The sequence below is a fragment of the Microplitis mediator genome, chromosome 11, assembly GCF_029852145.1.
Source record: "Microplitis mediator isolate UGA2020A chromosome 11, iyMicMedi2.1, whole genome shotgun sequence".
Classification (NCBI taxonomy): domain Eukaryota; kingdom Metazoa; phylum Arthropoda; class Insecta; order Hymenoptera; family Braconidae; genus Microplitis; species Microplitis mediator.
The window spans coordinates 3,293,735-3,320,508 of NC_079979.1; the positions used below are offsets into that span (position 1 = coordinate 3,293,735).

General features: G+C 29.6%; 2 protein-coding genes across 2 annotated transcripts; one reads left to right on the top strand and one right to left on the bottom strand.

Moving 5' to 3' along the window:
- Positions 1 to 913: 913 nt before the first annotated feature.
- LOC130677361 (uncharacterized) lies at positions 914 to 3,224 on the bottom strand. Its single transcript, XM_057484105.1, has 2 exons — positions 3,127 to 3,224; positions 914 to 1,443 (listed from the first exon to the last, which is right to left on the bottom strand). The coding sequence occupies exons 1-2, from the start codon at positions 3,178 to 3,180 to the stop codon at positions 1,051 to 1,053; spliced, it is 447 nt and encodes a 148-aa protein (XP_057340088.1). The 5' UTR covers positions 3,181 to 3,224; the 3' UTR covers positions 914 to 1,050.
- A 10,756-nt stretch (positions 3,225 to 13,980) lies between these two features.
- LOC130677413 (uncharacterized) lies at positions 13,981 to 16,801 on the top strand. The gene is made up of 3 exons (XM_057484169.1): positions 13,981 to 14,171; positions 14,254 to 14,773; positions 15,132 to 16,801. Exons 1-3 carry the CDS (start codon positions 14,046 to 14,048, stop codon positions 16,469 to 16,471), a joined length of 1,986 nt encoding a protein of 661 aa, XP_057340152.1. The 5' UTR covers positions 13,981 to 14,045; the 3' UTR covers positions 16,472 to 16,801.
- The last annotated feature ends 9,973 nt before the right edge of the window (positions 16,802 to 26,774 follow it).

Consider the following 26,774-nt stretch of genomic DNA (forward strand, 5'->3'; position numbering starts at 1 on the left):
TTCAATATAATATGTCAATATAAAAAAGATATATTAAAATATATATGTAAAACATACATAAAAAGTCATATATTGATAAATATATTGATAATATATTCTAGCAATATATTTTTTTTCAATATATTATCATATATTAATACGGCAAAAATATAAATATTATTTTATATATTGTACAATATATCACATTATAATATTCATATATTCTATCATATATGTTTTTACATATAAAGTTTTTTCATGCGGGAACATGAACCAGTCTAGGTGTGGGTCACCGTGAAAAATCATGTTGGGGCAACATAATTTTTTCATGTTGGCGTAACATAACAAATCATGTTGCCCCAACATGATTTTTCATGGTGACCCACCTAAACTGGTTCATGTTGCACCACCTGGTTATTTTTTTCCGTGTACAGTTTCATGAAACGTGGCTGCATAAAATTTGTAGGGTTCATATAATTTGTTTATAATATTTTGCACTATTTATAAAACTGTCAGTTCTTTTAAAATCCTATGAAATTTTGTCAAATCTTATAAAATTTATCACGGAAGTTTTAAACTGTAAATCTCGATAGATAAACTGTTTATTCATACGCAACCACGTACGTAGGTCAGTGATGTGGATAGATGAATCTAGAGGACTTAGGTTCGAGCCCAGCACTTACTGGGATTTTTTCGTCAGTAATAACATCTTCGATTCGCCTTAGTAATGTTCTCATACATTAAAATTAATACATAAGGTCTGATTACGATTTTTTTATTTCACGATTTAGTATATTATTTTTTAAAATAGTTACAGTTTGTAAAATTTCATAAAATTTTATGTAGTATTAAAACATTATTACCAGGCCATTGTTGGTATAAAATTTTATAATATTTCATTAAAAAAATTTTAAAAAAGATATTTTAACGGGTATTATTTTTCAGATATTTTTATTACATAATTACAGTTTAAAATAATAATTACTTAGACTTGATGACGAAATTAATTAATATAGTCATTATATTTGCATACGATTATGAGTCAAATAATGTTATTATTTGTCATAAAATTTAATCAGTAGTTTTAGATTTTTCAGATTTGGTAAGAATTTCAATCATTTCATCAATAGCAGCTAGGGTGTGATGGCCAACTTTTTCCCAACTTGTTCCGTCTAATTTCTTAAGTAATTCGACAATCAATGTTCTAAGATATGGCAAGAGGAATGACATATCGGGCATAGAAGATTTTGATTTGACAGCAGTGTCATCACTTTTTGATAATGAACGTCTTGAGGAACCGACAGTAGTGTCATCGATATCCATGTCCGATGTATCCCATTTAGCATCTACGTGGTCTACATGACGTCTACGATTTCCCCGAGTGGCGTGACCTTGTACACCATGCAGTGATCTGCGCGCTGGATATGGAAGGCTGACATTTTCCAAGGAAGTGTCAGAATCCGCCTGATAGAAGTGATCAAATTTTTTTACTCGTCAGTTTCATCGTTACACAGAAAAAACAGATATCTTGAGTCAAGAAAATATTTTTGAAGACAAACGTTTTCGGGAACCAAGACAAGATTTTCTTGAGCCAAGAGAATTCGTTTTGGTTGGAGAAGATTTCTACTTTATCTGAGAAGATTTAGGTCTCCAAAAAAAATTTCTTGAATCAAGAATATTTACCTTCAGTCGAGAATTTTTTTTTTGTGTGTATGAAAATTTTTAAGATACTCAAGATATTTTTTAAAGAAAAGTAGAGAGTTTCAGTTTTCAAATGATTTTTTTTCAAATTTTTTATGACAATTTGAACGTTCGTTATGAACAAATGAATTTTTTCTAAATTATTTGACCTTGAAACTTTAGACTTGCATAAATTCAGAACTAATTATTCAAATTTGAACTCTAAAAAAAGAAAACTGTAGAACCTATTCTGATATATGGAATAGGTTTATCAGATGCAATGATACAAAATTTTTTAAACAAAATTGATGAGTTTAAAGTACACGGAAAGAAAATTATGGCAGTGGTTCCCATAATTTTGTGAAATTTTTTCCTATACCATCATAGGGATTACGACCATAAATTATGGGAGCGATTCCTATAATCATAGGAATGTTTCCCATAATTATAGGATTAGTTCCTATAATTATGGGAATGATACCCATAACACTATAGGAATGGTTCCTATAATTTATAGGAATACTTTCTATAATAGTATGGGAATCATTCCTATAATTTATGGGAATGGTTCCTATAATTTGTAGGAACCATTCCCATAATATAATGAGAATGATTCCCATAATGCAATTGGAATGGTTCGTATACCATTATGGGAATCATTCCCATAATATTATGGGAATAGCTCCCATACTATTATAGGAACCATTCCTATAATATTATGGGAATGGTTCCCATATTATCATGAAAAAATTAATTTAAAGAAGTGTGGTAATCACTTCTACAATACACAGAAATATTATTAAACATAAAAACAAAAATTCAAACATTGAAAAAAAAAATCGTATTTGGCAAAAAAACATTAAAATTTTTAACAAGAATTTTTTGTCAGCACAAAACATTCAAGAAAATTCAAATTTTGGGAAATTTCTACACTATTGTGCAAAAAAAAAATTTTATGATATTATAAGGATGGTTCCCATAACATTATGGGAATAGTTCCCATAATATTATAGGAATAGTTCCTATACCAATATGGGAACTATTCTCATACTATTATGGGGATGGTTCCCATAATATATGGGAACCATCCCTATAGTAGTATAGGTACTATTCCCATACCATTATGGGAACCATTCCCATAATGCATAGCAAAACTTCCCATAATTTTTTTTCCGTGTAAAGCAATAAAAATGAAATTCTATCTTAAAATTGTAATGCAGATATCTCGGTAAAAAAGTAAAAAAAAATCGATTAGAAAGAAAATTGTGTCTTTAAAGTTTATTATTTTCACAGTAATGAATCAATTAGTGTTACAAAATTTTTAAGTCCAGTAAAAAGTATTTTGATAAGAAAATTGGGATTCTAGATCTCAGAATATCTGAATTTTGTTCTTGAATTCTATAAATATGTAAAAAGTAATTATTGAATTACTTTTTTGACGATAAAATAAGAAAATCTTTATCTTACATGAGCTAATACTGCAAGAAATGCCACCAGAACTGATACAATAACCAACTTCATAACTGATCCAATCACGATCAACGAAAAGAAACAGACTAATTGAATTCGTCATATTAACGAACTATATAAATATGCAGTGTAAATGTAATAAAATCATGGTTAGTTTACAACATATAATATCAGTAAATATTAATACACCTATTTTTATTTTGCGTCACAATTAAAAAAACACGATGAGATTATTCGTCACGCGATAACGTATCCAATGATCGTATACATCTTATTAACAATAAAAATTCATTCATTTATATATTTATAATCATTTTTTAATATTACCCGTAAATTAAAATTAAAAATCGATCAACGATCAATTGTTGGCTCAGTAAATTTAAATAAAAAAAATTTTTTTTTTTTTCATCAATTATAAATTTGTTTCCAATGCATGTATGAGAGTTGATGAGCACATGGTGAGAGCCCATCAGTAAAACCAGATGCGGATTTCAAGGTCAACTTTGTAAAATAAAAAAATAAAATAAAAATATATATAATATAATGATAATAAAAAAGGAGGGTACAGGCTATTGAAAGTTCTTTCATCAAAGTACAATCGGGAGCCATTAACCATCAGATCTATAGCAATAGGTTCGAGTTCAACGACCAACATTCAAGTGAAAAATAAAAAGGTGATACATATGGTCATCTTTATTCCTCGCTATACGGTAGCTACCTTTGTCATTCTTTCTTTTACTTATGATTCCAGGTATTCATCATTATATAGTCATTTCACTCTTCATCTTGTCAGATTCATTTTTATTTATTTTTTTGTTTATTCAAATTATTCATAGCTTTTACTTTTATTTTTGAATGCAGCAGAAAGAGATGAAATCAATTATAAAGAGCATCGACATTCAGCTTGGGAATAAATTTTATAGAGTTTTTACGACGACCAAAGTTATGAGCAAATAAATTTTCGTTCAATTATTTGAGCTTAGAATTTTGGATTTTCGTAACGAAAATTTATCATTGAGACTATTATTCGGAAGATAAAATTGTTTGATCTGATTATATATGGGTCATTCCATATCAATTCAACGACATTGCGACGGTGACCCTCTTCCATTTTTTTGATTTTTTAATGTTTTCATACATGTAGAAAGAAGTCTTCAGCTAATTTTTTAGCTCTTTATCTTCTCCCATTCCGAAGTTATCATTTTTGCTTATAACTTTGATTATAGTTATGATAATCTTATGTCATGGGGGGTAATGTTTTTTTCATTTTCAACGCTATTTCTGCAAAAAAATTCGAAATCAGTAACAAAAAGATTTTTGATGCTTTTTGGCCATTTTCAGTCAAAAAATTAGTTTTTTGTTCAATGGGAAACTTTCGCTGTTTTTCAAAAAAATTCACAAAATTCTATGTTGAAAAACAAAATTTTTGAGCCACATCCTAAGATGAGCTTCACATAACTTCTAGTAAAATAGATTAGAAATCAATTTTCTTTTTATGTAATTTTGATGAATTGCTCTCCTTGAACGCGAAACGGAGTGGTTGTGCTTAAAAACCGACTTGTCAAGGTCACGCGATTTCCTCACATTAAACTGTATATATCATTTTTATATCATACTTACACGTTACCCAACATCATTTTTTTCTCAGTGGGACCCAGTGGGGAACTTGTTGGGATATCTCAATGCAAAAACTAGTTACCCAACATTAGTTTTTCCTGAGTGAGACCTAATTGGGGACTCATTGGGATATCTCAATGCAAAATTAAATGACTTATGTTAGTTTTGCCACATTGGAATCCAATCGGGAACTTGCTGGGGTAGCCCAATGCAAAAATTATTATTATATTAATAACTTTTATGATTCATATGCAATCTGAAATGCTCAAAATTTGTTATTAAAAATTTTTTTTTTCAAAAATTTAATAATAAAACAAATTTAATTTTCACTCTCGTACACAATATTTATGATAAAATTACTTTTTTTGATCTAAATTGTTTATAAATAATTTCATCTTATCAAATTTATGTAATTTTCAAATCACATTATTTTTCACTTCTTCTAACAGCATATTTTGTTATGTATCCCTCCTTCCTCTCTTTTCTATTTCTTCTAGTTTAATTTTGATTGACTGAAATTTTGATTAAATTAATTTTCTCTTGATTTACTTAAAGTACCATGAGGTTTTAATTTGCTAATCCATTTGACCGTAAAATTTTTGAATTCTTTTTGATATTTTGATTACTATTAGCTAAAAATTAAACAAAGTACAGAACAATAATATATATATGCAAAGAGTACGTTGATTATTGCATCACGGATTTTAGTGAATTTTGAGATCTTTTTACTTTTCCGGCGAAACTATCAGACTTATCACAAAATGTCATAGGATCTTTTTGCAGATCATTTTATTTCCCAGAAATTTTATAAAAATGAAATGAATATGGGGTATTCCACGCGAAATCGACCACTTCTGACCCCGACCCCTTTCGATTTGGCTGAAAATTTTTTTCCTTTTCTACCCTATTAAAATTATTTTTCAGAAAATTTTCAGATTTTTTTACCTAACCCAAAAAAAGTTATGAGTTTTTCAAAAATAAGGCTTTTATTTTTTCAAATAGCTATAACTTCTTCGAAAATTGACTAATTGGGACTTTTTTTTTTTCAAAATTTTTGTGTTTAAATGTACTTTTTAGAAAATAATTCAAAGAAATTAAAAAAAGAAAGAAGACACCCATAAATAATTTAACTGTCATTTTTTTCAAAAACTACACATAAAAACAAAGAAAATGAAAAAAAAATTGCCATTGGGTTTATTTTTGACCAAGTTACAGGCTTTGAAAAAAGCGATGAGCGTTAGATTTATTATTATCATAAATGAAAAAAATTTATTTTACAAAATAAAATCAAAAATTTAAGTGTTCATTAATTAACTAACTCATATGATATAATTATATATTTTGTAAAGTAAGCGAATGCACAGAAGGATTCTGGTGTAGGTGTGGTTAATTCAATAACTAAAAATTACAGATGATAGATTAGCTCTTTATTTAACAATATGTATACTGAAAAACTGTGAGAAAAATACTTTTGGATAGCGAAGGCAACACAAGGATTACGTGACAGCGAATGACACAATTTTTATATATACTCAATAATTAGTAGCCTTGATATACTAGCTATTTATTAAGGATATTTTAGCGTAAGTTCCCGAGTCAAAATATTAGACGTAAGTTGAACGTTCTTAACGTTTTAAACGCAAATTGAACGTTTTGAAAGTAAATTGAACGATTTGAAAGTAAATTGAACGATTTTTTTGTATTTTGGTTCGTAAAAAATCGGTAATTTCATGAGTTATGATTTTAGTTGAATGATCCCTATTCAAAAATTCCCATAAAATCCAATCAAATGCGACAAAAACCGCATAGAAACCAATTCAGTCTATAGGATTCTATGCGGTTTTTTTCGCAGTTGAGTGGATTCTACGTGAATTTTTGAATAGGAATAACATTAATTAATTTACTTCAATATTTTTAATCACAATTTTCATAACCTTGATATCATAATATATGAAAAAATATAATAGTGTTAGATAGAAGTATGAACTAAAAAAATTTTTTTTTCAAAATACGAATTTTCTATTTACGAGCTAGAAAAGCGGACGACAAAATTTTAGGGCATTGACGTGATTATAATCCAGGAGTACAAAATCGATGAAAAAAATTTTTTGGAATGCTTATGTTTTCTTATTGTAAGTCTAAATAGGTTTTAGTTACGTTTTCGATTTATGATACTCCAATCTACGTTTTGAATAAGTTAAAAGCTGTCAAATTGAGTTTTTAATGTCTAAATCGTTCAATTTACTTTCAAAACGTTAAAAACGTTCAATTTACGTTCAAAACGTTAGAAACGTTCAATTTACGTCTAATATCTCGACTTGAGTTAAGCGGAATTATCACACAAGGATTATTTATATTAAGCGAAGCGGTTAGATGGATAGCTGTATTTGTACTGAAGAATCAATGACGAAAATTGTGATGTTGACAGTGTTGTTGAGCTGACGTAACCGATCGGTGGTGATGTGGCAGCATAGCTGCCTAAAACGAATTTTCCCTTCCAAATTTAGTAATTATTCTCATATTTATTAGTGAAATTTACTACATTTTTTTCTCCGTGTACGTATACATACAGATACATTCACTCGGTCATCCTCTTGAAAATAGTCAGAATAGCTTTCTAGGACCATAAAACATTTAGATGTGTTTAAAACTTGGGTTTCGAAAATCGGATCGGAACTAATAATTCTCTTTTTTTAACTTCCCCCTAAGAAAATTGAAAATCTTCAAAAAATAGGGAAGTTATTGGTTTCGGTCCGATTTTCGAAATTCGAATTTCTAACAGATCTTGACGTTTCGACGTTCTAGGGAGCTATTCTGATTAATTTCAAGATGATGTCCGAGTGTATGTATGTGCGTACGTACGTACGTATGTATGTAAATATTCTGTAATTTTTGAACGGATGAACCGATTCTGATCTTCAAGATGGCATTCGACTCGGCTTATTAATTCTTACAAACTGTGAAAGAGTGAAAATGATCGGTAGGGTGCGTTTGAAGATATTTCAAAAAAATTTGGAAAATCCAAAAGTGCACGCCTCGAACGCTCATGTTATGTTTTTTTTTTAAAAGTTAAATTTCGAATAAAATTGAATATCCCGCTCTTTTCCCATAGAAATTTCCATGGTAAATATACGGTAATAAAAGTAAAAAAAAAAATAAATAAGGAGAACATTCCTAATGAAAAATGGCGGCAGTGTGTGTTTGTTTACACGTAAGATTGCCGATTTTAACCGTAATGATTTATTTTTAAAAAAACGAGAAGGCCTACAGTAGTGATTTTCGAAAGGAACCTTCTTTGCTTATTTCTAAAAATTTTGAAAAAAAAATTAAGTAGTTTCGTCAAATCGTTCTCGAGATATCCGTACCACGCCGTTTTTTTGAACCACAGACTAATTAACGTCCACGATAAATTTTTTTTAATGAACTTTTTTTTATATTAATACATATTAGACAAATTAAAAAAAGTATCAGGATTATTTATTAGTGTTTCAGCTTTATATTTATGTGTTTTTCATAATGTGTAAGAGTAATAGAAAAAAAATATATGCACTTTAATGAGTGAAAATCGTGTGACCTTGACAGGTTGGTTATAAAGCACAACCTCTCCGCTTCGCTTCCGAGGCGTGCAATAAAATTTTTTTAAAATTGATTTTTTCAGATAGCTTAGAATGTGCTTAAAGGATTGACTCCAAAATCTAATCAGCTCTAAAACTTTATAAGCCGCGTCGAATGCCACCTTAACCGTCTCAATCGGTCGATTCGTTCGAGAGAAATTGTTGCAGAAAAACATGGTAAATACGTTTTTTTTTTCTAAAACAATGGCATACCAAAGTATTTTCGAGCTTGAAGAACTCGAAAATGCATTCACAGCAATGTTTTCGAGCTCAAGAAGCTCGGAAACAGCGGGAAGTTTTGGGGCTGGCCCGCAGGGTCAGCTGATATAAAAAAATTTTTTTTTTTTGTAAATTTCCAATTTTCTTAACTGGCAGTTAAATAACTAATTATTCATTAACTAGCAGTGAAATTAAAATTTCAACTTACTGATGATTAGAATCGGAAATATTGAAAAATGAAAATAAAATTTCTAAATGATCTATTCCGTCCCGTTTAATCTTACATTTACCCCTAATTATTTTGATCGTATTTATTGCATACAAATATATTTGAGTATAAGTATACTCATATAAAATCCTAGAGTTTGCCAGGGTTAAATTTCAAGGTTACTTGTGCCGCAGTCCATCCTGAATACGCCCACAAATTTATCATTGAGTATTATTCATTGGAGCGTCAATGGACCATTTGAATATGAAAAGAAGCTGTTTTCAGAGTCTTATATATGTCTATATAAATATGTGTGTGTATGAATCGTGTGTATAAAGAGCCAGTAGCTAAGCAGATGAAACTCTTCGATGAAAGCGATAATTTTTTATTATTATTTTATTCTTTTATGTTCATTAATTCGATTGATATTCAAGATTGAGTATCATTTCTATAGTTATTATTATTATTATTATTACTATTATTATTATTATTATTATTATTATTATTATTATTATTATTATTATTATTATTATTATTATTATTATTATTATTATTATTATTATTAATATTATTATTATTATTAATTTTATTACTATTATTATTATTATTATTATTATTATTATTATTATTATTATTATTATTATTATTATTATTATTATTATTATTGTTATTATTACTATTATTGTTTCAAAGTTTAAATTAAAAAAATTGAACGATAATTAGATTATTAAACTGAATAAATTTTATTTTTTATTGGATTGTATTTAAGTACCTTATCAAACTTTTCATATAAAAAAATTCCATGGCAATTTAACGCTGTTGAATAAAAAGAAATAATAAGTAGGTATAAGGTATAATAATAATAGGAAAAAAATGAATTAAAAGCTGATCAAACTTTTGCGAATATTATGGGGAAAAATGATGATAAAAGTGTTTGCGTGGGGGTGCATTCCCGTAAGGTTTTTCTTTACACTTGTTTTATCATTATTATTATGATTAGTATTATTATTATTATTAATATTATTTTTATCATTTGTCTTTCGCACAAGTTTTGTACGCTTTTTAATTTTCCAGCGTCAACTTTGTTGCTTGGATTTCATTTTGTTCGCCGTTGTGGCAGAGGAATTAATTTTTTCAATTTAAATTGTTGGGATCAATTCCAAAGTAATTATTCATTTTTTTACGGATTAGAAGACTATTTTATGTTTTATGTTAGAGAAGTTCTTTTCTTTCCGTTAGAGAACACCCATAAATTACGTAACACATGTTGAAGATTTTTAACCCCCCCCCCCCCCCCCTCTGATATGTAACAAATCTTCATAAATGACCAGACCCCCGTGCCCCTAAGGGATTTGTTACGTAACATAATTATTTTGTTGCAACAGAAAAAGTTCTTGAATAATTTTAATTCAAATTTATTGCACATCATAATTGCTATATATTCATGCCCGAGTCGAAGTATTAGTTTTCTTTAGGTTCTCTCGAGTTCTTAAAATTTTTTTTTTTTGATTCTCCTACATTGTCCTTAGATTTCTTTTAATGCTCTTCCGTTCTCTTTATCTTTTTTTTTTTTGCTTTTTTAGTTGTCTTTAAGCTGTTCTGAGTTCTCTATCCAAAGTTTGGAATTCTCGGCAAAAATTCGTTCTCCAAAAATTCACGTAAAAATTTTCATGAATCAAAATCCAATCAATTAAAAATCGTTTTCAAGAGCATTGGCCAACGACACCTACCCAAAAAAAGTATCCATGTTTGTGTTTGCAGATTAGATACTTTACTTGGCATCAGTAGAGCATCATTATATCAGCACCCTGGTGAATTCGATTGTACATAAAGGAAATTCAAAACAAACTTGTTATTTAGTACGATTCCATTTATTTTTAGTATAGTTCTAAAAATATCATCAAGTTACATACAAACAATATTCATAATTTTTTGAGATTTTTAATATTTCCTAATTGGTTGAATTGACAAAAAAAAACATAAGATACCTTCTTTGAAGAGCGGTAAATTTCTTACAAAAAAGTTTATAGAGCGCTTAATTGTTTGTCTACGTATTAGACAGTTATAACATTTTGAACAATAATGCCAATTTTTCGAAACAAATCAATCTTTGAGCTTTAATATCTTTTAAATGTATATGGATTAACGAAAAAAATATAAGAAACTTTTTTTGAAGAGCGGTAAATATCCTTCAAAAAGATGTATTAGTTATAACTGTACACATATTTTTAAGAGAGTAATAAAATTTTTCTCATTGTACTGAAATGGGAAAACATCATTGCTCAGGCAAGGTTAAACGGCATCGGAATAGACTTTTTTATTATTTTCGGATCACAAATCAATGATTTATATCATGGCCAAGTAAAAAAATCTAATTTTGGAAATAACGTACACCCTAACGCATATATACGGCTACATCAGGGCACATAAGGTCATAATATGGTCATTTTTTAAATAAATTTGATCTGACAATCATAATTACTTACATACAGGATCTTATAGTGCAAAAAAAAATAAGAAATTTTTTGTTGTTATTCATAACGAATTTTCAATTATTTTGTTTTTTGTTTTCTAAGCGAATGTATTCTTTCAATCTTATGTAGCACAGCTAAACTTAATAATTACTGTCAGTTGCGCAGCCTAGTCGTTAAAGCGTCGGTCTTTCGTTCGTAGAGTCCCGGGTTCGAATCCCACTAAAGCGTGTACGATCTGATAATTCTAGCATTTTTTCACTGAACTTAAAATTTCTGATTCGATCGAAATTTCAGTTATTCGCATATCTGAGTATCGCTGCATCGCCGAAATAATTGAACAAAATATTAAAAACGTCATAATAGATTGCTACTTTTTTTTTTTAATTTATTTAAAATTTCTATATTGTCTTCTGTATTTCTATATTGTTCGGCAGAGAAAAAATTTGATTATTTTTTTTTTGTTTGAAATTTGTTTACCCGGGCTAGTACTAAATATTTATTAAAAATTTAATATTTCATTTTTAGAAAAATTAATTTTTATTGAAAGAGAAGAAAGGAGGGTCAAACGAGTATCTAGAAAACCTTTCACTTGATTCTTCTTTGGTATTCTTAACGTGTAAAACGGGACATATTATCGTCAGAAGAGTATCAAAAGACACCCGTGAAAAATGAATCATACATGGTCATACATGAATGCTCCATACATGGCCATGTATGAAAATTGGCCAGAAATGGCCATATATGACCATACATGGCCATGTATGTAAATTGGCCAGGTATGGCTATGTATGGACATACACAGCTTGATACGGCCATATATGACTTAATATGACTATGTATAGAAATTTTAACTAAATTTAAAAAAAATTTAATTTTTTTTTTTTAAATTATTTCGGCGAAGCAGAAATTATCAGATATGCAAATAATTGAATTCCTAACCGAATTGGAAGTTTTTAATTCAGAGGAAAAACGCTAGACTTATTAATGATCACACCCGTTCCAGTAAGATTCGAACCCGAGACCTTCCGTACAAGAGACCGATGCTTTGACGACTAGGGTATACAACCGACAGTTACAACGAAGTTTAGTTGTGCTACGTAAGATTGAAAGAACATAAACACCTTCGAAAAAGCAAAATATAATCATCAATATGCTGTTAGTGATATAAAAAAAAATTCCTATTTTATTACTATGTCTATATGTCTATATACGACCATATATGCCTATACATGGACTATTAAAAACCATACATGGCCACATACACACACACACACACACACACACACACACATACATACATACAGACACTCAGACATCATTCTAAAAATAGTCAGAATAGCTTCCTTGGACCTCAGAACGTCGACATCTGATGAAATTTCGATTTTCGCAAATCGGGGTGAAAACAATAACTTCCCGAAATTTTGAAAATCATCGATTTTCTTAGCAGGAAGTTGAAAATATCATTCTTTTAGAATCATTCATCCTATGACAATAATATTACTAAATTGTTCATAAAAATGAACTTCATATCCATATAAATAACTTTAAAACGAAGGATATACCCACATAATATTTAGCTTATCAAAAATTGGATAGTAAAAATTATACTTACACCACCACATTATTATATTCCATAATTTATGTAGGTTTGTAATGAAAAAAAGCATTTTTTAAATTTTTTATTTACAATTGTCCGAAAAATGTCATGAAAAATAACCTCTGTTTCCGAACTACAGTGTAAATAAAGATGAGCTGATTTATAAATATATCTAGTTGACACACACACACACACACACACACACACACACACACACACACACACACACACACACACACACACACACACACACACACACACACACACACACACACACACACACACACACACACACACACACACACACACACATACATACGTACAGACACTCGGACATCATTCTGAAAATAGTCAGAATAGCTTCCTAGAACCTCTAAACGTCGACATCTGATGAAATTTCGATTTTCGCAAATCGGGGTGAAAACAATAACTTCCCAATTTTTCGAAAATCGGCGATTTTCTTAGCGGGAAGTTAAAAATGTTCACTGCAAAAACTTTTTCTTCAATAATTCGATTTTTCTCAACTTTAGAGCTCTGTGACTTTTTTTCTATGAGCTCTATTAAAACGACTCTTAAGAACATTTTTAAAGGTAAATAAATGCTAAGAAGATATTTGAGAGGCTAGGACGGAATCGGAGCTAACATTCCCGTGTTATGATCATCTAAATAATTATTCAAATTTAAAATAACATGTATCTTTGTGTGCCAATAAAAATGTGTTGAGTGCTTTCGTGTTATTTGAAGACAGAAAAATATTTTTTATTCAAATTTAAATATCGATTTTGTTCTTAGGGTTTCAAACATATATGCATATTTTTTTAATGCATCCTTGACGCTGACCTTCATAGATAGAATCAGTTGTAAGGAGACTTTATTGGTTACAAATTGATCGATACACACTTTGCGAACACTCGATTGCCAAAGTGGACAGAACAAATAGTAAAAAGACATAAAGATGCTTTTAGATAACAGCAAATATATATATTTTGTCACGATCGATTGTCATAAAAAATGTATTTTTGCAGCAACAACTGTTGTCATAGATACACTTTGTGTTTTTATATATTTCTGATCATTTGCAAAGCCAGTAGTTATTCTGCTAACGCAGCATACTGTCGCACTTGGAAAATTCTCCATCAGAATAAGTCTAGAAAAATTATTGTTTGAAATTGTATAGTGTCAGAATAATGTCGTGTAATAAAATAATATTATTTTATTATTGTTTATTTATTGTTAATGTTACGTGCAGTAAAATCGAAATTTACGCGTCTTCACCAGAAGACGATTCATCAAAACGTCTCATTAGCCATGCGGTAATTTTTATTATTAATTTAATTTTTGATATTTTGTTTCTAAATGGCAATTAGTTAATAAATTATTTATTGTTACCAATAGAAAGAAATAGTGGAGAAATGTTTTACAAATAATTCAAATCCAATTTTAATAAGTGCTGATTTGATTGATGACGATGACGAAGTAAAAAATCCATCTGATATTAATCATATAAATTCGTCGTTAATTATAATTAACGAGGATTTCAAGCCAACTAAGATCGAAGGGCACATTCCTGCTTATCCGGCGTATGTCCTTTTGTTTGAATCGTTTCTAAAACTGGCAGCGTTTATCGGAGAGTTAAGGAAATCAAAAATCTGGAGTATCAAGTCTCCGTTTTTCATTCTCGACACGACGAAAGATCTTCGTAGTATGAATGCTCGAATCGTACTAGGAATGCTGTGGAAATTTAATTTATTATCTGCATATTACTTGTGTTATGACAGAGATTCGACAATTGTTTACACTTTAAATCCGTTTACAAATTACGCTCCGTCATCGTGGGTCCAACTTGATGCCAGCGACGCATTTATAGATAAAGCTGACGAGAAGTGGACACTCTATAATCTAAAATATTCAAAAGGTATTCATTTGTTTTCAAAACACTTGCGTTCTATATATTTCAGAATTTTTTTAAACTTACATAATTACATATGTATTTATTTAGGGGCGTGCGAATAATTCAAAGTTGTGAATCATTCGTATCGAATTGAACTGAACTGTTCGATTCGAACTACAAATCGCATAATTAGGATTATTCGCTTGTTGACTCTCAAATTTATTTGAAAATTTACGAACAACTCACAAATTTCTTTTTAAACGACTAGAAATTGTAATATTTTATCCTATAATTCAAGTCTTGCTAAAAAAGGAACATTTGATTTAATTCGATTCGAACACGATTTGCATACCGCTTTGTATAACAATATTTATATATTCAGTTACAGGTAAAAATATATGTCAGAATATAATTTTCGACAAAACAAAAAATTTAGGCCGTTATAAAATAAAAACAGTATCTACTGGGCGATTTCCAAATGTGACTTTAGATAAGAAAGTAAACATGATGGAAAATTATTTGAAATCAATAACGAATGAAAAATTAGCAACAATACATACATTGATTCCGTACATTAATGCAACATATTCAGTCCACTTCTTGGAACGAGGTATTTCCAAAGAAATGATGAATTATGGTTACATTGACGAGTTAGTACAAAAAAAGTATGATACCCATGATAAGTTAACGCAATTAGCAGATGCTAACTATCAGTTTATAGATATTATAGCACAGTATACTTTATTTGAATACTCAATATTGACGAAAAAGTCGAATTATTTGGAGGCAATCAGCGAAATAACTTTTAATCTACAATTTATTATTCTTTCAATTGTTTTTCTTTTATTGATATTAGCGGTCATATTAGTTAATAATGCGTTCAGGGTTAGTGAGAGTATTATGGACGTGGTGAAAATGTTGGCTAATATGGGAGTTATGTCTCCAATGGATCGTTTATCTATGAGAATCATTTACTTCTCTGGATTTCTATTCATATTTATAATAATGCCCGAGTTTCAGGGACAAATATCCGCAATGTTGTCAAAACCAATTCGACGTAACGTTGAGTCGCTTAAAGATCTTCGTGACAATAAGTATCATGTATATTTTGACGGTCTTTTAGAAAATGATATGATCAATGAAAACTTGTGGGTTACTGATGAGGACAGAAAATATTTACATCCATCGAGTTTGCTACATCTTGAAAAATGCCCATATGAAGCACAGGAAAATTCGACTGTTGCATGCATCAGTAGGACGTTGCTTCAATTAAATTCCGCTTTAAATTTAAAAAATTTACATATTTCAAAAGATGTCATATTTAGAAAATATTTCGTATACTGGACCAGAAAGGATTGGCCGCTGAAAGATAGAGTCGATAAAATGGGTGCACTATCGGTGGAAACAGGCTCAATTTATTATCGAGACGACAAACCGAGCAAAGAATATTCGAAAAAGTTAAAGAAAATTAATAAAATTAAAGAAAATGAAAAGTATGAGCAGGTTGACTTTGATAATTTCGTGTTCAGTTACATGATCACTGGGGTGATTTTACTGTGGAGTGTGTTCATTTTCGCAATCGAACTGCTCTTTCATAAATATTCAAAACTTCGCAAACAAGTTCTGATAAGGCGACGGTTCGGGAATAGAAAGTCATTGAGATCGCAACCGAGAATTGTTTTCTTTCCTGGGCGAATGGTTCTTCTTAATAGCCGCGAGTGATTTTATCTCGAAACCAAGTATTAAATTAGTAGTAAATCCGTAATTAGTATTCACTGATTGGTTAATGGGGATTTAATAATTGCACTCGATGATATTCGAAAAAGGTGCCATCTGCAGGTTTTGGTCACTAAGTAAATAATAATTTAAAATCTCAAATATCATAATAAGTATCACTGATACACAAAATAAAACTTCAATCTTTTCTGTAGAGCATAAATATATCTACAAAAAAAATTGATTCAACTTTTTCTTAAAATCGGTATTTGAACCTCCAGAAATGGAATAAATGTCGTGTTGTTTGTCATTAACAATTATAAATCTGCAACTTTAATGTATTGAGTGTATTGATTAATAAATAAAAACCTAATTATAAAGTTATCATTCGAAAAAACTTAAAATTAAAAACTTTTTATAATTTGTTCGTTCATAGGCAATTAAATAAAAACATCAATGTAAGTATTAAAATTATTTAACATCGTTTTTAGTATTTCAGGTAATTATATGATCTACGAAACAAATTTCATTCCAATTTCAATTTTAAATCAGAAATCTAAACTCTCGGAACACGTTAAGATTTTTGTGAAATAATTATTTCAAAATTTGGAAGCAGCTGTCTTACACGGAAAGAAAATTCTAACAAAATTTACGATGTTAATATCGTAATCGTGGACTAGACTTTTATTAGCGTAAATTTTAAAATATTTTATTTCAAAATTTACTATGTGGGTTATATTTTTTACTATTTAACATCGTAATTTTAACAAAGACTTTTAGGATTAAAAATTACTTCAAAAATTACAATTTAACATCGTAAAAATAAAAGAAATAAAAATTACAATTCAAAAACTATATTTATTCCTATATTTATCTTTCTAAGTACTTTTAAGTAAAATAAATATTACAGTGCTGCCTTTGTTATAATACGATGTAAGCTATAAAAATTACGATATTGTATCCATATAAAGTGTAGGCTCTTCGGTGGCCGAGTGGTCCAAGGCGTCGGACACTTCGCACTCAGAAGGACTCAGGTTCGAATCCAACGTCCGAACGATTATTATTTTATTCTTTTATTTAAAATTTCTCTTCAAATTTTACGATATTCACATCGTAATTTATATTGAAGAGCTTAAGACTTCGTATTATTTGTCTGAAGTATTATTTCTTAAATGAAATTTCCAACCCTACATCGTAAAAATTACGATTGTAAAAGTCTAGTCCACCACTACAATAATCAATACGACAAATTACGATATTATTATCGTAAATTTAATTAGAATTTTTTTTCCGTGTAGACTTGAAATAATTCCATAAATATTCAAAATATCCATAGATTGGTCATGACTTTTTTCCTAGAGCATTCAATTTTCGACAATTGAGTATATGTACACTTTATACCTAAAATTGATAATTTGGTCGCAAAAACGCTCGAAACAAATTAATAATTATTTTTAAAAAAATATTATAATTTTTACGATTTGTTTGCAATTACCATAATATACCATTACACTATTTAGTAATTTTAAACTTCTTTTCATTACTTTGTTATCAACTTCACTCTTTTAATTGCTAAGTAAATGGAATGCGTTGCACGAAGAAGTAAGAGTCGATGTACAGCCAAGCAATCGTGTAAGCAGGTGGTAAAATTACTTCACTATGAAAAGAGCGGTGTTAAAAATAGACTCATTCTAACTCCTTACAATAAATATACATTGTATCATTTATACCAAATATTATTAGATTGTTAATTTTAAATATTTATTATTTCAATTTAATATTATTTAGTATAAATTTTTTCGATATTTTTCTTTCTTATCATCTTCGAAATGATTCTGATGTTAAGAAAATCAATTGTGAAGATAATAAGGAGGAAAAATATCGAAAAAAAAAATTTCAAAAAAATCAATTTTCTTGAAGAAAAAAAAATTTTTTTTTTCAAATTTTTTCAATAATTACTGTTTTTGATTGAAGAAACGAAGCTTGTCGCTAAAAAAAACTTTTTGACATTGAAGAAATGATTGAAAACCAACCCTGGTAGGAAGGGACCATTGGCCAAGGCTCGGACCAGGCATTGGCCAGTCGTCATGCCAGAGTCCCGAGCCTTGGTCAAGCCTTGGCTGAACCATTGGGTGAGTATTGGTCCAAGCCTTGGATGATGTCCATGTCCCAAGCCTTGGGGAACAAAATATCAAGCCTCGGCCGAGTCTTGGGAAACGAAAAATTGAGCCTTGGTCAAGGCTTGGGAAACAAAAAATCAAGCCTCGGCCAAACCTCGGGAAGCAAAAAATCTAAGGCTCACCCAATGGTCGATCTAAAATGTTATTATTTAATTTAATAAATATAATTAAAAAAAAGTTTGATCACACTTTTATCAACATTACATTGAATTGTAATCAACTAATTACTGAATTAATGGGAAATAACGAATAAAATTATTTGGGGGCTACCGGGGTTCGAACTGAGATCCTTCTGATTACTAGGCCGGGACGCTATCCACTGTGCTAAATCTGATGTCCAAATAATCATGATTTTTTTGCTTGTTAATTATTTAATTACAATTTAATTTAAAAATATTCAATCGTAAACATGAGGTGAAATGTAGTTTTATTTAATGAACGAAATTGTCTGATGAGTAATGACATATTTTTATTAATTTGTAATTTTATGATTTGATATAAATGAATAATTTAAGAGTAAGATCAAGTAGCATTACTAGGGAAAGGGGGGGGGAGGCAAAAGGGGGTAGGGTAGGCAAAACGGAGTACCCCCAAAATATTAAAAAAAAAAAAAAAAAAATTTTCGTCTAATTGCTATAAATCCGATATATTTGCGCATTTTTAGCACTACGCATGACACCTGGGGTAAAGTGGACCATCTGAAAATTCTAAATAAATGATTCTTTTATATTTTTATCGTCAAATTAAAAAAAATTTAATATGTTAATTCATTTTTCGGCTGATTCTCTATAGCTGGGGCAAATTCGGCCACTAAAAATATCCGAAAATAATATTTTTATTTTTTAATTGAAAAAATTTTTGAAAAAATGCAAAATAATCTGTAATCTAAAAAATCAAAAAACACGTTTTTTGGGTTCACAATAATGACAAATAAAAAATATCGAATTGTTATTTTTTATTAAATAACAATTAGTAATTAAGCTAATCGAGGGGAAACGATTTATTACACCTAAAAAAATTTTTTTTGAGTATTATAAAACCAAAAATAATTGTCAAGAGAAAGAAATATATTCTTAATGTTGAAAACAATTTAATAAAAAAAAAAATTATCATTTTTTGGAGGGGGGTCTCTCTGCCCCACAAAAAAAAATTTTTTTTTGCCTTCGTATCCACCAATGATGTGAAATGTAATTTTTCTTTATGTATATTACATATAAAAAATTTGAATTTAATGAAATTTGATCAACTTTCAATAATTTTTTTTTTCAACTTTTTTAAAGGATACCCCATTTTGCCCGCCAAAAATAAAAATTTCATGTTAACTAAAGTTTTGTTCATAGCAATAACTGATTAAATGAAAATTATTGTATATCAAATAATTTTACTTTTTAAAAAATTTCAACTCTTGATATTAATCGTATACTCGGTAGACCGTTATTCCCTGGTCTTCTCTGTATACATATATACATAGATACATGTAAAGTTGATAATTTTAATATTAAATAAAAATTTAACCCAGGCTGAGGCATTGGCCAATGGTCAGCTGCCAAGGCTCAGCTTGACAAAAATTAAACTATCGGATCCACCCTCGGCCGATCCTCGGGCCAATGGTCAGCGGCCAAGGCTCGATTTAACAAAAATTAAACTATCGGGCCTGGCCCTGGCCGAGGCTCGGGCCAATGGTCACTACCCAAGGCTCGGCTTAATTTAATGAAACCATTGGACCAAGCCTCGGCCTAGACTTGGGCCAATGGTTAGCTGCCAAGACTTGGCTTAACGTAATCAAACCATTGGGCCAAGCCCTGGCCGAGGCTTGGGCCAATGGTCAGCTGCCGAAGCTTGGCAAGTGACAACAGGGCCAAGGCTCGGCCTATCGTCAGCCTTGGCGATTCCTACCTGGGAAAGCGATTCAAATCGCTCATTATGCGATTTTTGGCAAAATCGATCAATTTAAAGCTTCGGAACACTAAGAAAGAAAAATCGCAGCGCTTTGAAATTTTTAGGGTTTTTTCAGGACACTTTGAGGTTGAAAAAAAAACTGACGGTATCCTTTGTTCATCCAATATATCCAAAGTTTTTTTCCGTGTAGCAAATAAAATGCTTTTTTTTAAATTTCAATAGGATTATATTTCACCAAGTTACAGCCTTCCAAAAATCACTAAAAAATTTATAAAATTTTTCTGTTCCTTTAATTCTTTGCGTTAGTGTATTTAATGAACAGTTTTGGTGGTCTGTTTTACACAGAAAAAATCATTAACTTGGTTCAAGTAAATTATTTTCTTCAAAATATTATTCTTGTTTTGAAACATCTAAACTTCTCAATTCAAAAAAATTTCAGTCTTGAATAAATAAATTATTACTCTTCAATGGAGAGTAAAAATTTTGAGCTTAAAAAAAGCATTTTTTGCTTTCAAACAAGATGCATATTTATTTCTCCCAAGAATTTTTTTCTCTTGGTTTGAGGCCGATAATATTGACTCCCCGGGTGTAAATATTCTAAAAGTAATTTTTATTCTCGGCCGAAAATTGGCCGAAAAAAGGCCTAGGTAGTGAACACGAGGCCAAAACTCGCTAGGCCAAAAAAAGGCCGAAATTTGGCCGAAACTCGTTATGCCTAAAAATGGCCGAAAAAAGGCCGACAATAAAGCTTAAAAATGTCTGACACCAGACACGAGGATTTATACTATTATTATTATTATTATTATTATTATTATATTTGATTGGATAGAATAGAAATAATTGAATTTATCAAATAGTGATTTAATTGTTCGGTAAAAGTGAATTATATATGGCCATATATTAAAATTTCCAATATATACAAAGGCGTGTACAGAAATTTCAACTAAATTAAAAAAAAAAAAGACACTCCATTTCTGTAATTTTTTTTTTTTTTTTTTTTTTTTTTTTGATGCGGAAATCAATCAGATTTTCGATCATATTAATTTCTAACCGAGTAGAAATTTTTAATTTAAGAAAAAAACGCTATTAACATCAACCGAACGCACACGATCTAGTGGGATTCGAACCCGGGACCTAACGAACGAAAGACCGACGCTTTAACAACTCGGCTACGCTACCGACACTGACTGCTAAGCTTACTTGTGCTATATGAGATTTTAAGAATAACTCACTTTTAAAACAGCAAAATATAATTGAAAATCTATTATTAGTAATAACAAAAAAATTTCTTATTTTTTTTTCGTGTGCTATATAATCCTGTGTGTAAGTAATTGTGATATGTGTAATTTTGGTTATCCCGACTAGAATTTTTCATAAGGGCCTGACGAGGTCCTTATCGGGTTAACCTTATTTCAAATAAGGTCCTGATCAGGGTATCCTGACGAGGACCCTGATATGGATGTAACGCTTAAGACCCATTAGGTCCTTATCGGGATTGCCTTATCAGGACCTTACCAAGATATCCTCATCATGTCCTTATCAGGATTGCGTTATCAGGTCCTTACCAGGATATCTTCATCAAATCCTTATCAGGATTACCTTATTAGTAATTATTTTTAAATTAATATTAAATTGCAAAAAAAAAATGAGAGAATTTTAATTCGATCGAGAATGTTATCTATTGTATTGAGAGCATTAATTAGAGGAAGTAAATATATTTTTTATTGATGAAAAAATCCCGATAACTGCTGGGCTCGAACCTGCGTCCTTCCGATTCAAAGTCCTCGATGCTATCCACTGAGCTGACATACACAAGTGATCTTGAAATTGTAAATATAATATTTATTATGATGTCAAAGAATAACTGATGAAGAAGTAAAAAATCTGTGCTACAATGATTGATGTGATTTTTATATAATATTCTTTTGTACTTTTTTTAATTTTTAGCCTGTAAATTAAATATTTGAAGGGATGGGATAACTTTTTTTAAAATAAGGATATCCAGATAAGGTCCTGATCAGGAACTCGTCAGGTTGTCCCGATGGCAAATAACTTTTTTTTAAAAAGATATATCCTGTCGAGGTCCTGATCAAGAACTCGTCAGGTTGACCCGATGGCAAATAACTTTTTTTTTAAAAGAGATATTCTGACGAGGTCCTGATCAGAAACTTTTCAGGTTGACCCGATGGCAAATAACTTTTTTTTTAATAAGGATATCCAGATAAGGTCCTGATCAGGAACTCGTCAGGTTGTCCCAATGGCAAATAACTTTTTTTTAAAAGAGATATCCTGTCGAGGTCCTGATCAGGAACTCGTCAGGTTGACCCAATGGCAAATAACTTTTTTTTTGAAAGAGATTTCCTGACGAGGTCCTGATCAGGAACTTTTCAGGTTGACCCGATGGCAAATAACTTTTTTTTTAAAAGAGATTTCCTGACGAGGTCCTGATCAGGAACTTTTCAGGTTGACCCGATGGGAAATAACTTTTTTTTGAATAACGATATCCTGACGAGGTCCCGATCAGGAATTCGTCAGGTTGTCCCATTGTCAAATAACTTTTTTTTTAAAAGAGATATTCTGTCGAGGTCCTGATCAGGAACTCGTCAGGTTGACCCGATGGCAAATAACTTTTTTTTTAAAAGAGATTTCCTGATGAGGTCCTGATCAGGAACTTGTCAGGTTGTCCCAATGGCAAATAACTTTTTTTTCAAAAGAGATATCCTGTCGAGGTCCTGATCAGGAACTTGTCAGGTTGACCCGATGGCAAATAACTTTTTTTGTTAATAGGGATATCCTGATGAGGTCCTGACAAGGAACTTGTTAGGTCTGCCCTAATAAGGCAAACCTTATATTTACCTGATAAGGTCCTTATGGTACTTCAGGCAAATCAGGAAGAAATTCTAGTCGGGATATAGTCATGTATAAAAGTAGTTAAAATATATATAGGCTCTATATATGGCCATGTACCCCCATGAAAAAAATTTATAAAAAGAATATATTTTTCATATTAAAAAATGTATTAAAAATATATCTTAGAATATATAAAAAATACATGTATAAAAATATATTTTTAAATATAACAAAAATATAGGTATGGTGAGATAAAAAAATATGTTTGTAATATATTTTAAATCTATAAAAAATATAATTATAAAAATATCAAAAAATTATATAAAAATATGTTTTTCTGTTAATCAACAACATAGAAAAAGAAATATAAAAAGTTTATGTAAAAAACATATTTTTTATGTTTTTCCTTACATTGTTGATTAACTTAAAAATATATTTTTTATATTTTCATAAGTATATTTTTTATAGATTTAAAATATATTATTAATATCTTTTTATCCATGTATTTTTTTATATATTCTAAGATATATTTTTAATATATTTAAAATATAGACCAAAATCGGCCAAAAGTTAGCTATTTAAAATATATTTTTTTTGTAATTTTAATATATTTTTTTCATGGGGGTATAGGTCATATGTAACTCATTTTTTCTGTATGATTAACTACTATGCTTACACTGTAAAAAATTTGCAGAGTAAAAGTGAAGTAAACGTGGAGTGAATGATTTTCTATTTCTTTAATCCCCAGGAGTGAATTTCATTCCAAACGGAAGTTTTAGAACATATTAATTACACTAATGCAAAAAATTAAAGGAGCAGAAAAATTTTATAAATTTTTTAGTGATTTTTGGAAGGCTGTAACTTGGTGAGAAAAAATCGTATCGAAAATTTAAAAAAAGCATTTTATAGCTTGAAATCTCTAGTTTAGGTGTATTTTTTTCAAAATTTTTTAAAAGCTCCAATAAATGCGCAAACATGAGAAATACCGCGAGCCAAAAAATTTCTAAATTTTTTTTTTTTTTCCGAAGAGCCCACGGACCGCGGAAAAATTCTTTCAACTAAACGAATGCATACATCGTTTAGCAAATTTATTTAGCTTCAATTTGGTTTTTTTTTTAACCTCGTAGGACGATTTGTCGCAGAGATATCAGCCTTCAAACAGAAAATGATCCTTTTGGCTTTGATCTTCGATATTTCAGGTACCAATGATCGCACAGAAAGTTGAAGGTTGGCGTTAAAAACTTGAATAAATCCCCTACAAGACCCTGTCATCATTTTTTGAAAAAAAAAATTTTTTTTATTTTTAACATCCGTTAGAAGAAAGTACAAAAAAATGACTTTTTTTGGTTTTTTAGTAAATCAACCGCTACTCTGCAAATATCGATAAAAAAAATAATGTTGCCAGGGACTTTTTTAGCTTAATGTACCCCCAAGACCCCTGTAAATTTTTAAATTGATCTATCAAACCGTTTTTTGGGAATCATCAATCAAAGTTTAGCTAAACAATTAAAGGAGCAAGTTTTGTTCCTTTAATTGTGTAATCATAATCAAAATGAAAAAATTTTTTTTTTTCGACTTTTCTCAAATTTTTGCGTCGGTAACTCAGCAAATGCAAGGAAATGACAAAAAAAATAAAAAATTTCCAAAAAATGTCAAAAAAAATCGAAGAAAAAAAAAAAATTGAAACTTGTTTTTTGTGTTCTAAATTTTTTTTTTGACATTTTTTGGAAATTTTTTATTTTTTTTGTCATTTCCTTGCATTTGCTGAGTTACCGACGCAAAAATTTGAGAAAAGTCGAAAAAAAAAAATTTTTTCATTTTGATTATGATTACACAATTAAAGGAACAAAACTTGCTCCTTTAATTGTTTAGCTAAACTTTGATTGATGATTCCCAAAAAACGGTTTGATAGATCAATTTAAAAATTTACAGGGGTCTTGGGGGTACATTAAGCTAAAAAAGTCCCTGGCAACATTATTTTTTTTATCGATATTTGCAGAGTAGCGGTTGATTTACTAAAAAACCAAAAAAAGTCATTTTTTTGTACTTTCTTCTAACGGATGTTAAAAATAAAAAAAATTTTTTTTTTCAAAAAATGATGACAGGGTCTTGTAGGGGATTTATTCAAGTTTTTAACGCCAACCTTCAACTTTCTGTGCGATCATTGGTACCTGAAATATCGAAGATCAAAGCCAAAAGGATCATTTTCTGTTTGAAGGCTGATATCTCTGCGACAAATCGTCCTACGAGGTTAAAAAAAAAACCAAATTGAAGCTAAATAAATTTGCTAAACGATGTATGCATTCGTTTAGTTGAAAGAATTTTTCCGCGGTCCGTGGGCTCTTCGGAAAAAAAAAAAAAATTTAGAAATTTTTTGGCTCGCGGTATTTCTCATGTTTGCGCATTAATTGGAGCTTTTAAAAAATTTTGAAAAAAATACACCTAAACTAGAGATTTCAAGCTATAAAATGCTTTTTTTTAAATTTTCGATACGATTTTTTCTCACCAAGTTACAGCCTTCCAAAAATCACTAAAAAATTTATAAAATTTTTCTGCTCCTTTAATTTTTTGCATTAGTGTATAAAAAAAATTACCAATACGTATAGTGAAGTTAGGTTTTATATTTAGACATTTATATTGACTACGGAATAATTACGAGCTCCCTTTACATATGTTCATAAGAAATAACTGTTTAAAATTATAATCTGTTAATAATGAAAAATCTTGTTCGTGTAAAGTTAAAGAAATCGATTTTTCATTTTTGCTCATTAATATATTTTCACTGAGCCACGAACTGTCACATAACTTACAACAATGATACTACGAAAAAAAATTGTATAGTGTACCAAAATATAAACTATTTCCATAAAAACTATGTTTCTTTAATTATTAAATAACACCGGCACACAAAAAAAAAAAAGTTCTCTGTACTTTTGACGGGACCGATATATTCCCATGAATTTTGACCCGCTGAATCCGAATCCGAGGTCCGTTTAACCCCTACACCCTCAGATTTTGAGAAAACTTTAAAAAACCTAAAAAATACACAAAAATCGACCGTTTCTTAAATTTATAAATTTTTTTAACCCTAACTAAGCATCGTTTTTATGTATTTCGGTCCTCCACATACTAACCTGAAGTTTATTTGAAACATTAGCCATTTAAAGTCTGAGTAAATTCCAAAAAACCCCAAAAAATTGCAAAAAAGTAAAGAAATTCTTAGTATTGTGATGAAAAAAATTTTATAGGGCTACATAAATAATTATTTTCATTTATGTTTATCTGTCACATATAATTCTCGAACATCCATGGCTCAGACATCTCTAAAATTTTAAATAAATGGCAAAAATTCCCAAAAAATCGAAAAAAATAAAATTTGG